At 34.8% G+C, this 14,345-nt stretch overlaps 1 protein-coding gene across 3 annotated transcripts; it reads left to right on the top strand.

The window, feature by feature from the left end:
- Positions 1-2,826: 2,826 nt before the first annotated feature.
- Positions 2,827-7,144, top strand: LOC105042931 (ACT domain-containing protein ACR10). Of its 3 annotated transcripts, none has more exons than XM_073256361.1 (6): positions 2,827-3,273; positions 3,514-3,750; positions 4,399-4,504; positions 5,307-5,646; positions 6,068-6,226; positions 6,593-7,144. In XM_073256361.1, exons 1-6 carry the CDS (start codon positions 3,120-3,122, stop codon positions 6,728-6,730), a joined length of 1,134 nt encoding a protein of 377 aa, XP_073112462.1. In that variant the 5' UTR covers positions 2,827-3,119; the 3' UTR covers positions 6,731-7,144. The 3 variants fall into 3 exon arrangements, with proteins under 3 accessions (XP_073112462.1, XP_073112463.1, XP_010918604.2); XM_073256362.1 differs by lacking the exon at positions 6,593-7,144 and adding an exon at positions 6,425-6,583; XM_010920302.4 differs by having other exon boundaries at positions 2,829-3,273; positions 6,068-6,352.
- Positions 7,145-14,345: the final 7,201 nt, after the last annotated feature.

Genomic DNA, 14,345 nt, shown 5'->3' on the forward strand with positions numbered 1-14,345 from the left:
TTAATATATCATAATATATAATATAATATAAATAATATATTTACTTTACTATAATATTATGTATTGTAATATACCACATTATATTAAATCATGTAGCATATATTATAACATAATATATAATAATATCATTTATTATATTAAAATAAAATATTTTCTTATAATAATATATTAATTATAATAAAATAATAATATATTATATTGGAATAATGGTATAGTATATTATATTACATGATAATATAATATTATATTATATTATCATGAGAATATAATATATTATAAAATTATAATAACATAATATTATTATAAAAATATATTATATTTATGTAATATTATATTATATCATTATTATATTAATATATTATCATATTATTATTATATGGTTAGAATTATTTTAGGAATGAAATAAAAAGCTTATTTTTCTGACTAATGAAAAAATGACTTATCCATCTCCTTGGTGGATAAGATTTTCTTTCTATTTAGTAGATAAATATTATCTATTAGAAAATGACTTATCAATCTCGACAAGCATAAGAATATGGATAAATTGATCAATAAAAAATTTGATTTAATTTTTTATAATATTTATCTATCAAAGAATAAAATCTTAGTGAATATCCGATGGCACATTGCATTAGGACCCAATTTATATATCAAGAAAAGTGAACAGTAATAGGAAGTTAAAAGGTAACTTATCAAAAAAATAAAAGATAAAAAGGTAAGGAATGCTTTTATTAGAAGAAAGTTAAAAGATAGGATAATATTCGATAGAAGTCAATATAAATATATCTTTCCAGCGATGTCAATTATTGAATTGTACCTTACATCTCTCTCAAAGCATCCCAATTTTTTCTCTTATCCATTTATACTGATTGCATAGCAGCTATTTCACCATCCAACGATTAATGTTACAAAAGATGGTGAATCAATCTTTTGGGCAAAAGAGACAACCGAACCTGCATAGGTAAAGAAGTAGTTTTAGCTTCCAACTCAAATTTATATTTAATTAACTTTAATCACATTGAAACCCATCAAGATTTCACTGACTGTATTGTCTCATCATCGTATTAGATCTCTGCCAAAGCTTTTGTCGAGCTTTATATCTATTATAATACCTGTTATTTGTACATCCTGCTTTGTTTCAGAGAGAAGGGCCGACCTCCTATAATTTTGGAATTTAAAAAGGGAAAGTGCAAATATGAGGTAGTGGCTGTCATTTATGGTATAACGTAGTAATATTAGAAAAAGTGGGAAACCATGACGACAGATGTTTTTTCAAAACCGTACGTGTGAGGGGATTTAGGTGGAACTTACCTTGACGCATCCGCGAAGAAATGGCACGTGAAAGTCCCAGGAGAAAATGGATGGAACACGTGATGGCGGCTGCCCGGTCTCAATCTAACACCCTCCACCGACCTACCCCGACTTCGCTGTAGGTGAGCGACCGCCCCCTGTGCGCTAGCAGCTGATAACGTCATCATCGCCCTCAACTCCAGCTCCTGTTCGCACGTGTGGACAGTAATACGGAACTGGTTAAAACTAGAGCTGTAAAAGCCTTGACCGTCCATCTGGACGCCGCCGTGGTGATACCCGGACTGTGAACTTTTAATTTTTTAATCCTCTATAGGCTATACCGTACGCACGCTTCAACCAGTAAATGGTAAAATTCGATTAAATCAAAATGCCCAGATGATATGTTTATATAACCTAAAAGTGAAATTGAAGTCCACAAGAGTTATATAAACCATCAGGATGAATAAATTAGAAATAATTTTTATTTATTATCTATTAGCGACTATTACTTTTTGCGCTGTTATAATTATTTTGAAAAAGAAGAGGGTGAAAATGGCCTTTCGCTTGCCAGGATTAGCAGGAGAAATGTTCCGTGACGAGAAGGCAGCTGCTGTTATGATCATGATTTTTAGATTGAAATATTTTTTGACAGATATTTTAGAATGTATAAAATTAATAATAATAATAATAATAAATAATAATGATTATTAACGATTTGAATGAATGTTCGTTGTAACAATATAATAAGATTTTCAAAATTTTTTAACTAAGAATACATAATCGTGGGGAAGTACCTGTAAATTAAATCATGGACTATCCATAAAGTGTATATACAAAATTGAATAAATTATCCTGATATCGAGATTTGGGGTAACTATATGATTCCATCTATTTCAGAAATACACATGTAGCCTCTTGATCAAATAAAAAAAATTAAAAAATTAAAAATTATTAAAATTAAAAATATAAGATATTTTAAGATTCAAATAGGTTAGATAATGATGATATTAATAAGATCTAAAGGTCAAGAGACCGGCATACAAACAGATTTTAGCTCATAATCATCTTTAGATTTCAATGAGTCTTGGTCATTTAAAACTCCATAATTTTATCTTTTAAAAGATAATTCATATAAAAAAAAAATTTAATACATATAAATCCTACTCTCTCTTGACTCATAACCGATGTGAGACTAAAGATGCCTTTCTCACTACCACAATAGAAAGATATTAGTAGGAGGTTAGGTATCATGTATATAACAAGAATTAAATGATAGAATATATATATTTTTATAATATTAAATAAAAATCTATAATTATTTAAAATTTTAAAAAAATAATTATAATTTATTTAAAAATTTAAATTATATTATAATTTAAAATTCATCATAATTATTTTAAATTTTTATAAAATACTAAACCTATTATTCTGAATAATCGGATATGTTTAATCACCGAAAATATGACATATCTAAAGCAAATGTTAGATCACCAAAGATGAGATCATCATGGAGGTCATCACTGTTTTAAGATCATCTCGGTCATCCCTTCGCCAGGCGCCACTATAAGGAACAGCAACGCAAGCGCTGAGCCGGCCACAGGTCCCGACAGACAGAGATCGAGAGGAGGAGGACGACCCCCACTACCGCTCCTTTCTCTCCTCTCCAAATCCTTCTCTTTTTCTGTGCCTTCGCTGATGGATCCTCCACTGCTACGTGGAATTCAACCACACCGGCTCTGAATCCCCCCGTTCTCGTCAATCAGAAGGATAGAAGGGGGGAGAAGGGAAGGAGAACTGGTTTAGAAGAAAAGAAGGACAAGAGAAGGGAGATGGGCATCCCTAGCGACGATGTGGTGGTCATCCGGCAGCCGGAGAGCCCTGGCGAGCCCAGCGTGATCACCATCAGCTGCCCCGATAAGACCGGCCTCGGCTGCGACCTCTGCCGTGTGATCCTCTTCTTCGGATTGAGCATTGTGAGGGGAGGTGAGCCCCAAGTCCCCCTAATTTCATCTATTTCTCCTCCTCCTTTTTTCTACTAAAAAATTGATTTTTACGAGGTTTGTGTATTCAATCTTGAGAATTGTTCCTCTTTTTCTGCTGAAGATTGAATTTTTTCTGGTTGTTTTTTATGGAACTTTGATGCAACTTCCTCTGTTTGCTACTAAAGATTGGATTTCTGAAAGGATTTGTGTGCAAATTTGAGGTGGCTTTGTGTTGTCGCAGATGTGAGCACGGATGGGAAGTGGTGTTATATAGTGTTTTGGGTGGTGGGGAGAGGGGAGGGGGCGACGAGGTGGGGGTTGCTGAAGAAGAGGCTACTGGGGGTGTGCCCGGCGGTGTTGTCAGCGTCAGGGCTGTATAATAGCTGCTACAGGCAGCAGGAGATGATGGCGGCACAGCAGCAGGCGCAGTTATTTCTCCTGAAGTTCTCGTGCTATGATCGGATGGGCCTCTTGCATGGTGGGTGCTTAATTTGTTGCCCTTCTTCTTGTTCTTCTAAGTTTTGAATGTTTCGAAGGCTGGAGGCTTTATTCTTATTTCTTGTTCAACCTGAATTTGCTGCTGCACTTGTCTCTTCCCAAGTTCCTCTCCTTTCCTTTAATTTCTACTTTTGATAGCTAAAAGATTTTATGTTTTTCATTTGGAGAGTTCGGAATCCATGTTTTCCTCTTCAATTGATGGGGATTCTGAGTAATGATTGCAGATTCTTTCTGTGTATATAGTGATAGCAATAAATTTTGTGGAGATCAAGTGAAGATACATATTCTTGATTTTGGATATGTTACTTCTTTTACCTTTTGATCTGGATTCTCTTTGTATAATTCTTAGAGTTTAAGCTATGTTTGCGGTGCTTTATTGTAATGGATTTAAAAATCTTTTTTTTTTTTTTCTATGAGTCTCCCGTTTATCTTTTCTAGATCCCTTTTTTATTTAAGAAATCTAGTTAAGGAATCTAATTTTTTCAAGTTTAGGTGTCTCTGTGCGTGTGTATCGTTGCTGATTTTCATATTCTCTGCTATAGAAGGAGCTGTCTGTTGATTTGAGAATTCAGCATCTATAATTTATAGGCAGAAAATTAGAGTTTATAATGCTTGTGAGGTTGCGCAGATGTGACCCTGGTACTTTGTGAGCTGGAGCTCACTATAAGGAGGGTGAAGGTGTCGACCACCCCAGATGGGAGAGTTGTGGACCTCTTCTTTATCACGGACACCAGGTGCCATATGATGCCTTCTCTTTCTCTCTCTCTCTGATCTCTCATTAGAAAAAAAAAATTTTTTTTTTCTGTTGTCATATTTTAAATTTCTAATCATATATGAAAGATGTTTAGTGTTTTAATAGAAAATTTAGTCTCTGAAATTTAAAGGTTAGGCCGAGCTGATACACAACTTGATCAGCTTACATTCACTTGAATAAATGGTAAAATATGATCTGATCAATTTTTCTATATGAAATGGTTTTCTATGCTCAGATGATGAATTGATAGAGCCTGAGGAAGGTGTACAAGTGAAAGTTAGTTTTTCAAGAGTTGTAGAAACTAGCAGGATATTATGCCAGTGCTCCATTGTCTAGTGGCATGGGCGTGTGCTCGTGCATGTGTGACAGTATCTGCTGAGCATTGGCCATGTACCATGCCAGTGCTAGCCAACATGGCACCAGCCAATACCACTTAAAATCTTGGTGCAATGAAACCATTCTGATGGATTTAACTTCTACACAACGAAGTAGTCCTAGGCTAGTTTCTTGATGCAACTCTTTGAAAGCTGCTTCACAAATGAACTACTGAAAATTTTCCAACTTTTAGGGACATGTAATTTATCTTTCATTTCCCTATTGTTTCATGTAATTGTTCTTAATGACATTTCAGTTTATAATCAGCTAAAGGACTTCTTGTGTTTCTGTTCGTCTAGATTGCTTGGAGTCTTGGTGTTGCTTGTTTTAGATGAAGGTCTTCTCTTAAAGTGTATTTACCTCTTCTGTCTTATCTTTTGATCACATTTTTTCCATATTGGTTTCAGGGAACTTCTTCATACAAAAGGTAGAAAGGAAGAGACGTGTGAACAATTAAGAGCTGTTTTAGGGGACTCCATGACAAATTGTGAGATTGAACTGGCCAGTGCAGAGATTGCCTCATGTATGCAAGCTTCACCTTCGCTTCCCCCTGCAATTACAGAAGAAATGCTTGCCTTGGAGATCCCTGAACAATCATCCAGGGAATCTCCTTTCTCATCTAATTATCCTTCTGTCACAATGGACAACTCCCTTAGCCCTGGTCATACACTTATTCAGATCTTTTGCCGTGACCACAAGGGCCTGCTATATGACATTATGAGGACTCTTAAAGATTATAACATCCAGGTAACAATGTCAAGTTATATTTCATTAAGCATTTTTCTATTAGATTTATGGCTTGTTTTTCATGGTTTTCATGTTTGATATAATTATAATTTGTCTGCACTGTGCTTCTGTGTACTCATTTTTTAAGTTTTTGGCAAACTAACTAGATGCATCTAGCATTACCAAATATAGTCGTTTATCATCTGATGATGTTTTTCAAATTCATCCAATCATGCTAAGAGATCTTCTAGTTGCGGTGGTGCACTGCAAAATAGCCATGTAATAAGACTATCATCTTATGGTTTGATGAGTCCTATTACTGATTATCGCTGTATTTCTGTCGGCTTGCATATGTAGAGGTAGAAACCTTTCATCTAATGAAGTCTTGCGTCTTTTCTGTGTGTGCATTTAAACTGAAATACTTGTATCCAATGCATGCCAGATATCGTATGGGCGGTTCCATGCAGCCCAAAATGGAAGCTGCGAGAGTGACTTGTTTGTGATACAAATGGATGGGAAGAAGATTATCGACCCAAATAAGCAGAAGGCATTATGTTTGAGCCTGAGAATGGTGTTGTTCAGCCCACTCAGAGTAACTGTGGTGAGCCGTGGGCCTGATACAGAGCTCCTAGTTGCAAATCCTGTTGAATTATCTGGCAAGGGCCGCCCTCTTGTTTTTCACGACATCACCCTAGCCCTCAAAATGCTCCGCATCTGCATATTTTTGGTATGCTTTTGCCTATTTTTATTGACTGAGGCAAACTCATCTGTCATTCTCCTCCTTTCTTTGATGTTGCAGTTATGTCCTTAAAATCCACTGACATTTACTGGAAGCTTTTGTCTTCTATTCCTGCAAACTGGAGTATAAGCGCTCGAAGTCTTCCTCTTGTTAAAGTTCAGGCTAATGTTTAGGTAACAGAGCTGCCTATTCTGTACTCTAAGCTAAAATATGATTTTTGATTTTCAGGCTGAGATTGGGAGGCATGTTGTTGGTGATAGGGAGTGGGAAGTCTACAGAATCCTCCTTGGTGATGATTATGAATTGTCTGCTTCGAAGAATAAGATTGTAGATGGGGTCACTAAGATGTTAATGGGTTGGGAATGATGGGCATCAACGCTCATTTGCTTCCAACCTCTGACAATTGCTAAATCCCAGCAGGCTCTGTAGATGGAGTGACTTGGATGTTAATTAGCTTAGAAATGATGGGCATCAACACTCATTTGCTTCCAAGCCGTTAGAATTGCTAAATCCCTGAATGCGAAGGAGCTCTCTTTTTTAACTCATTTTTTGTACAGCATATCTCATGTATTTTTCGAAAAAATCAAAGTGTGAGCTCGCCCTTTTATCTTGTGTATAAAAATATCACAGATACTTAGGTGGCTAAGTAGGTCGCTGCAGATGAAAGAAGAAGATATAGGAACAAACAAAAATTATTGTCGGTATAACTTTGTAAAAATGTGGTAGAAAAGGATATATTTGTCTGGTACCAACTTAAAGCATATTGTAACAAATTTCGGATGGGTATGTGTGTCTAATTAAATAGTACCTTTTGTACTGCTTTGAAATAGTTGTGCATGTGAGAGTTTCTGGAGAGAATATTTATTGAAGATAATTTGGAAATCTTTGAATATCATTTCATGTGCTCCATTATTGCCAAAATCTGGCCATCACTTCTACCTTGCAACTTGCAAGCATGCCAGGAAACATCAAATCTTCGAATGTAATTTCTCACCGACAGAATCTTGCCATCCCTTCCACGTGGCAAGCATGCCTGAAACATCATGTTACAGTGAGGAGTATCTCACAATTTTAATGTGGAATAATAATGCTTGCTGAACACAAAGCTGCCAATGATTCTCCTGATGTAATGACATGGGATATCATACTATTCATATACATTTGCAAAGTTCTCATCTGAAATTCTAGTAAATATTATTAATATTTGCAAAATTCTCCTGATGTAAGGATATGGGATGTCCATCTTTATAATATGCTCTTTTCATGGTTATCTAATTATTCCAGAAAATTCATTCGACTTTCTGAAATTCTTTAAAACCTTCAGTTTACATATTTGTCCGTTTGTGTATTTCATGTTTCTTTGTAAAATCTTTTTCATATTGGAGATAGTCCAACAATATGTATGAATCCTTTTCCAGAAGGTGTTAGATATGAGTTTTTCCCTGGAGCATGGAAAACCATTTCAGCTTACATTTATATATGAATCTTTTTACGGAAGATGGTCCATCAAATTTTCAGGCTGGACGTATTTAACAGAAATATTAAAAGGATAGAACTTTCACTCATTATGTTTAAATATACTTCACTATTTTCAAAAAAAAAAAAAAAATTGGGGCCATGAATGCATTCCCAAATCCTGGTAATTTAGTACCACAGAGATTGAGGTTGGTGATCATTCAATAGAGCAACCATCCATCAGTTTACAAGACATCAGATCTTGACAGTTTCAGAAGGTTTTCTTTGCGTTCACATCTCTCTTTTGCCATCAGCAGGTACATTGTAGCACTTATTGTCAAAGATCTGATTAGGTCTCAATATTGATAAAGTTGAACCCATGCTAGTCCTACCAGGTACCAACAATCCACAATATATCAATGAATTGTGGTTGGATGTCCCAAGTAATGCCCATAGAGGTGACAACAAGAGGGCCATTCTGTTCACTGCCAAGATATCGCTAGCTGCTAGCCCCTTTAGGGTCGTATAGATTAATATTCTCTCTATATGATGGTATATGAACTCTAAAACTTCTACAAGCTGTTATAACATCGTAATGGATTCTCTATAACCTTACCCAATGAGTCAGGAGTTGTAAATTTCTCATCCTAACTCATCAAACAAGTGACCGTTTTCATCTTTACTTGTTATTGTGCAAGCACTGTGTCACCTGTTCTTAGTTTCATGATTAACACGCGCCATTAACCATTATTCACAAAAAAAGGTCATTTCTAGAAACAAGAGATTATATATATTAGCAAAACACAAACTAATGTAGAAATTTCTATAATTACATGTTGATTAATTTATCTGTTTAGAGTGAAATTACACGTAGATCAATACTCTTTTGCTTGAGGAAGTTAACAGGATGGAAAGGCAAAGTGTCAATGAAAATAAACCTCATTTTGTTTAACATGGTTGTGCTCAAGGGAGATAAGCAAGAGTAGCACAAGAAGGCAGGAGTGCATTAACTGGGGACATCAGTGCTTCCTTTCACGTGAAAAAATTTCGAGACTTAGATTCTTAAATAGTAACTTTTGCAATGTCATTGGTTGCTATTAAGGAAAATAATGATAAATGATTATTTGATTGAAATGGTCACTGACTAGACAAAAACAATTTTCAATTGAGTGAATAAAACAATTTTTTTCTCAACCAGCATAAAATTTGAATTTAAATATATATTATTTTATTGAATGAGAAAAATGCATATGGTGAACAAGAGTGGTTGTTTTGTTATACAACTATTGTTATAACGTTATAACACCATTTCTTTTTTTATCATTGGGATGTAACACCATTATTTTCAACCATAGTCTTACTTTTGTGGATTTTGCACAGAAAATTTATTTAATTATACATCAATTTTGCAAAAAAAAAAAAAAAAAAAAATAATATATATATATATATATATATATATATATATATATATATATATATATATATATATTTAGAGGTTTATGGACAATTGCATCCCTATATCTAAGTACGAGAGAGGTAATAGTCTAAACAAATATGTATCATATGCTCAAAATGGGCGACACATATGGCCTGCTAGCATGTGTGGAACTTCCGGTCTCCATGTGCTTTGGGCCCAACATGTCTCCAACCAATAAAAAGTCGTTGGTGGAGATGATGCCAGCTGAGTGGGAGACTGTGGGGCATGCACTGTTTTTATGCCTCAGAGCTAAGCAAATTTGGCGGATGGCTGGGTTTGCGCCAATAGATGCCCAGCTCGAGACTCTGGCATTCTTAAATCTCTTGCGACAGAGTATGAAGTTTAAGGCAACCAGGTAGGTCGGTATTCATGCTGTCTATATTGTCTATTATATCTGGTTATCCAAAAATAATTTTGTATTCTACTCGAGGAGATACTAGGTTCATCCTAAGAGAGCTCTAAGTCAGGCTTTTGAGATCACTCATCTGACATCAATGGATTTGACCATAAGGATTTTGAATTTATGGTACTCTCTTTTTGCTCACATAGCGATCTGGAGGATTTCATCACTTGAGAGCTTCTATCTCGACCTATCTTAAGATCAACTTTGATGGTAGCGTGATTGATAGTAATAGTGGAGCTAAATTTATTATTTATAGATCGGATTTTAGATCTGTTGCCACTAGTGGGAGTCATCTCTTTAAGCTCATTATCCTAAAAGCGGAATTGCAGATGGTCTGCATTGATATTGCCTATGTGAGGTTGACATTGGGGGCTGACTTTTTTTTATCATCAATGGAGACTCGATCATGATGGTGAATTGGATGAGGGGACTTCCGAGAGAAGTCCCCACATCCGTTGCTGGCTGATATTTCAAGATTGTTGAGAGAGACCGCAACGATATTAGGCATATATATTGAGAGGCAAAGCATTCATACGAAGTTCTGTAGATTGATCGGAGGGCTACATCTAGATCATTTCATGATTTTTTATTTTTTAATTTTTTTATTATATTCATATTCGGTTTTACAAACCACTCCGTCTTAATAGAAGAGAGAGAGGGGATGATTCTATTCATCTCTGTGCTCCATCCTGTCGTCCTTGCTAAGCCAAGTCATATAAAGACCTTAAAAGATATTCTTTCTTGCTAGTGTTATTGTAGATGAGCATTGATTCGTATGTACTTTGCTTCAAGGAGAAAGAGGGTGAAGTCAAAGAAAATAATAGAGTTTTAATGAGGGGAAGAGGGTGAAATAGTAGAAATCGGTGGATTTTCATAGGCATCTATGTGAAATAAAGAGGTCATAAGTGAGGGATCAGAGCATGCCTCAGTTGCATTATCTCTTGATGGCATTCTTTAAGCCGGCTCCAACTCAACCACACCAATGATCTTAGCCAAATTTGATGAATCATCCATGTAGTCACCATCTTTCATCTAATCTCTCTCCCAGGGTGAGACTCTTGTGATTGGCTCCAATACCATTATTAGCACTGAGCTAAACTACAAGGAGATAATCAAGAGTTGTAACATGACTAAAAATGGCCAATCCAATACCAAGCTAGAAGGTATATCAATCACTGGAGAAAGAATAAGTGGCGAAACAAAGTTTAGATAAGAGTGAGAATATGATCAATAAAGCATAAATGATAGAAATAAGAAGTGAAGATTAGAAAACTAGAGATAAATCTCCAACTATACTCTCAACTTAAAAGTAACTATTCACTTGAGTTTCAAATAAAAGTAACTGTCCATTTGAAATATAAATTAAAAGCAACTACTGATTTTTGCTGAGATGACCCTTATACTCTTGTATCCTTTAAAATACTGCAGTATTATATTGTCAGTATAATATTCCTTCACAATAAGATAGTATTATATTATATTAGTATAGTATTGTTTTATAATAATATAGTGTTGCTTTGTTGTATTATATTAGTGTAGTAGTCCTTTACAATAAGGTAGTATTATATTATATTAGTATAATATTTTTTTTATAATAATGCAGTATTGCTTTATGGTATTATATTAGTGTAGTATTCATTTACAATAAGGTAATATTATATTATCATAGTGTAGTATTCCGTTATTGTAGTATTACTTTACAACAATGCAGTGTTGCTTTATAATAGTATAGTATAATTTTATAATAGTATAGTATTACTTTATAATAGTATAATATTGCTTTATAACTGCAAGGATAATTAGATCATTTTATCCCTATTTGGATAGTTGCTTTTAAGTTATGTTTCAAATCGATAATTGCTTTTACTTGAAATTCAAATGCGTAGCTACGTTTAAGTTTACACTTAAGTGGGTAGGTTTTTCTGGTTTACGTTATGAAGATAACCATTTCAACTAGTTTTGTCCATAGACCAGAATGGTAGATTAGATTTGAGGGACATGCTGAGGGCCTATCTTGTGCGTTGGCTAGAGAGACCTATACAGTGAAGTAGGCCTATCAATCCTTATTAAAAATATATATACTATCTAAAAATGTGTTGAATATCTAGTAAATACGTCTAAGCCATCTTGCCTTATAATTTAAGGATAAAATTATCCAGAAACCCTTAAATATATATTAATTTACAAAAATATCTAATCTTTTTAATAAAAACAATAATTATCCATTTGGCAAGAATTTATCTTTTAAAAATCTAAGAAGAAATAGAACTGGAGTGGACAAACATGTTCCATGAAACCCTCTGCTCTTATAATTATTTGTAAAACCTTTAGGGGGTGCTTGGTTGGAGGGAATTGACATCGTGGAAATTGGAATGAGTGACTCCCATTCCAGCCGCTTGGTTGGAGGGAGTCTCATTCCGATTCTAATTTCGAGATGGAATGGAAATGATCTAATCTATCTAAAACTCAATCCTTACTCACCTCTATGGATTCAAATTTTCATTCTGATTCTGATTCTGATCATGAATAAAATGTTTCAAGAGATTTGATCATTCTGATTTTCATTCCAATCTATTTCGATTTCAATTCCAGTCGCGAAGCAGGTATCCCCTTAGTACTTTTTAGCAACAAAATTTTATTTTATTTTTTTTAAAACAAATGAAATTAGAGGTGCAAAACGACAAGAGTGTTGTACAAATGTTGTTAACATAGTTTTTAACTAATTTATGGGAAAATAAAAATATAAAGCACCGCATTTCGAAAAAACTTGCTGATTATTGCAATCAATCAGGCAAGCAAATTAACATATTTAAATCTCAAATCCAGTTTAGTCGGAAAAGTGATGTTAATGTGAAACATCAAATTGTGAATATGCTAACAATTCTGATTAAATCTGGTACTTGAAATTATCTTGGCATAACTCTATCTAGTAGCAGACTCCAAAAACAAGATTTCAATCCATTGTTTGATAAGATCTATAAACCGTTGAAAGGTTGGAAATGGAAGCAACTTTTATAGATGGGCAGACTTGTATTACTTCAATCAGTGTTGGCGTCATCTTATATATATTTGCTATCCAACATTGCTGTTCCAAAGTCAATCATCTCAGAGTTTGAGAAAATCTTTAAAGTCTTTCTATGGGGACATGAAATTTCAACCATTTGGAGTCAGCTTATCATATCCAAACACAATTTCATTAATTGGGACTCCTATCTCCTTTTTTTTTTTTGGTAGGAAATGACATTTTTATTCACAGGAAATAAAGGTTACAAGACGCTATAGAGGTTTGAAGACATGAAAAGCAGCAACAGGTAGACATATTACATATCCCAAACTGTTCAGAAGAGAAGGTGAAAAGCACAAGCTGATATTTGCAATTTTTAAGATGGATAAGTGCAGAGCATCCAAAATTATCATAGCTCTATAACCAAAAATCAAGCAGAATAGTTGCACTGTAGCCCCGTATGTTGTATTGTTGTTTAGCTTTCTATAAAGAACAGATGGTAAAATCTACATTGCACTGTAGTCAAAAACCAACAAGATAAGTTGCACTTTAGGCCTGTCTGTAATAGCAATCATAGTGTGACCTCGCTGTAAGAATATGAGATAGCTAAAGCATAAAAAGACATCAGTGAGATCCAACCCATTAGAACAGTTAACCTCATTAAGTTGCAGTCCCATGGTAAGTATGTCATGATGGTCCGACAGGAAAAAATGGGGCTCTTATCATTTAAAAAGAGATGTTTCACCAATCTAGAGATATATTTGTTCTGGGGCAAAATGGATTCAAAATTGTTTTCAATGGCAGATTGGTAATGGAAGTGCAATTAGAATGTTGCAGGATCCTTGGCTTACAATCATTCAATGGCCAACATTCATTAATTCTGGGGAGTGTCAGGATCAATGGATGGTTTCAGATTTCATTGACAATAATGGATCTTGGAAGCAATCTATGCTGGAACAATTATTTCCTATTGAATTGGTGCAGCAGGTGATAGCCATCCCATAGCCGAAATATTTTTGCAAGGACAGATTGGTTTGGACGCCAAATGGTTCTAATTCCATTAAAGCTAGTGATGCATATGCTGTCATAACAAAGAGACAAGAACCATTTACTCCAAGGAGTTTTAAGTGGATATGGAAGATGTCTGTGGCACCAAGGATTAAGATGTTCCTATGGAAATTAAGTTGGGGTAAACTACCATGTAAACAGGTGCTGTACTCCAAGAGAATGCTCCGCAATACAGACTTGAATTGTGATGGTTGTCAAGCAGGAATAGAGGATATACAACATTGTTTAATATCTTGTGCCATAGCCTGTCAAACTTGGAATGAGGCGAGGAAAGCAAATGCTAATATTTCCATCTTCAACTCTCGAGAACATTTGCTTGGTATTCTCTCAGGTCATCTCATGGACTCATATAATAAAATTGTCATCTGCTGCACTGCTTGGGCCGTTTGGACTGCTCGAAATGAAAGATTATTTCAGGGGAAACAATGTAGTCTGATGCATATTTCTCAACTAGCTCGGTATTATGCAACTAAATTCTATGGTGCAGCTTCAAATTTTGCTATATCAACATACTTGCAATGGGTACTGGCAGCCCGATGAGCTTATTACTACTTTCATCAAGATTTGTTTCTTG

This window comes from Elaeis guineensis, chromosome 4 (genome assembly GCF_000442705.2).
Source record: "Elaeis guineensis isolate ETL-2024a chromosome 4, EG11, whole genome shotgun sequence".
NCBI classification, from domain to species: domain Eukaryota; kingdom Viridiplantae; phylum Streptophyta; class Magnoliopsida; order Arecales; family Arecaceae; genus Elaeis; species Elaeis guineensis.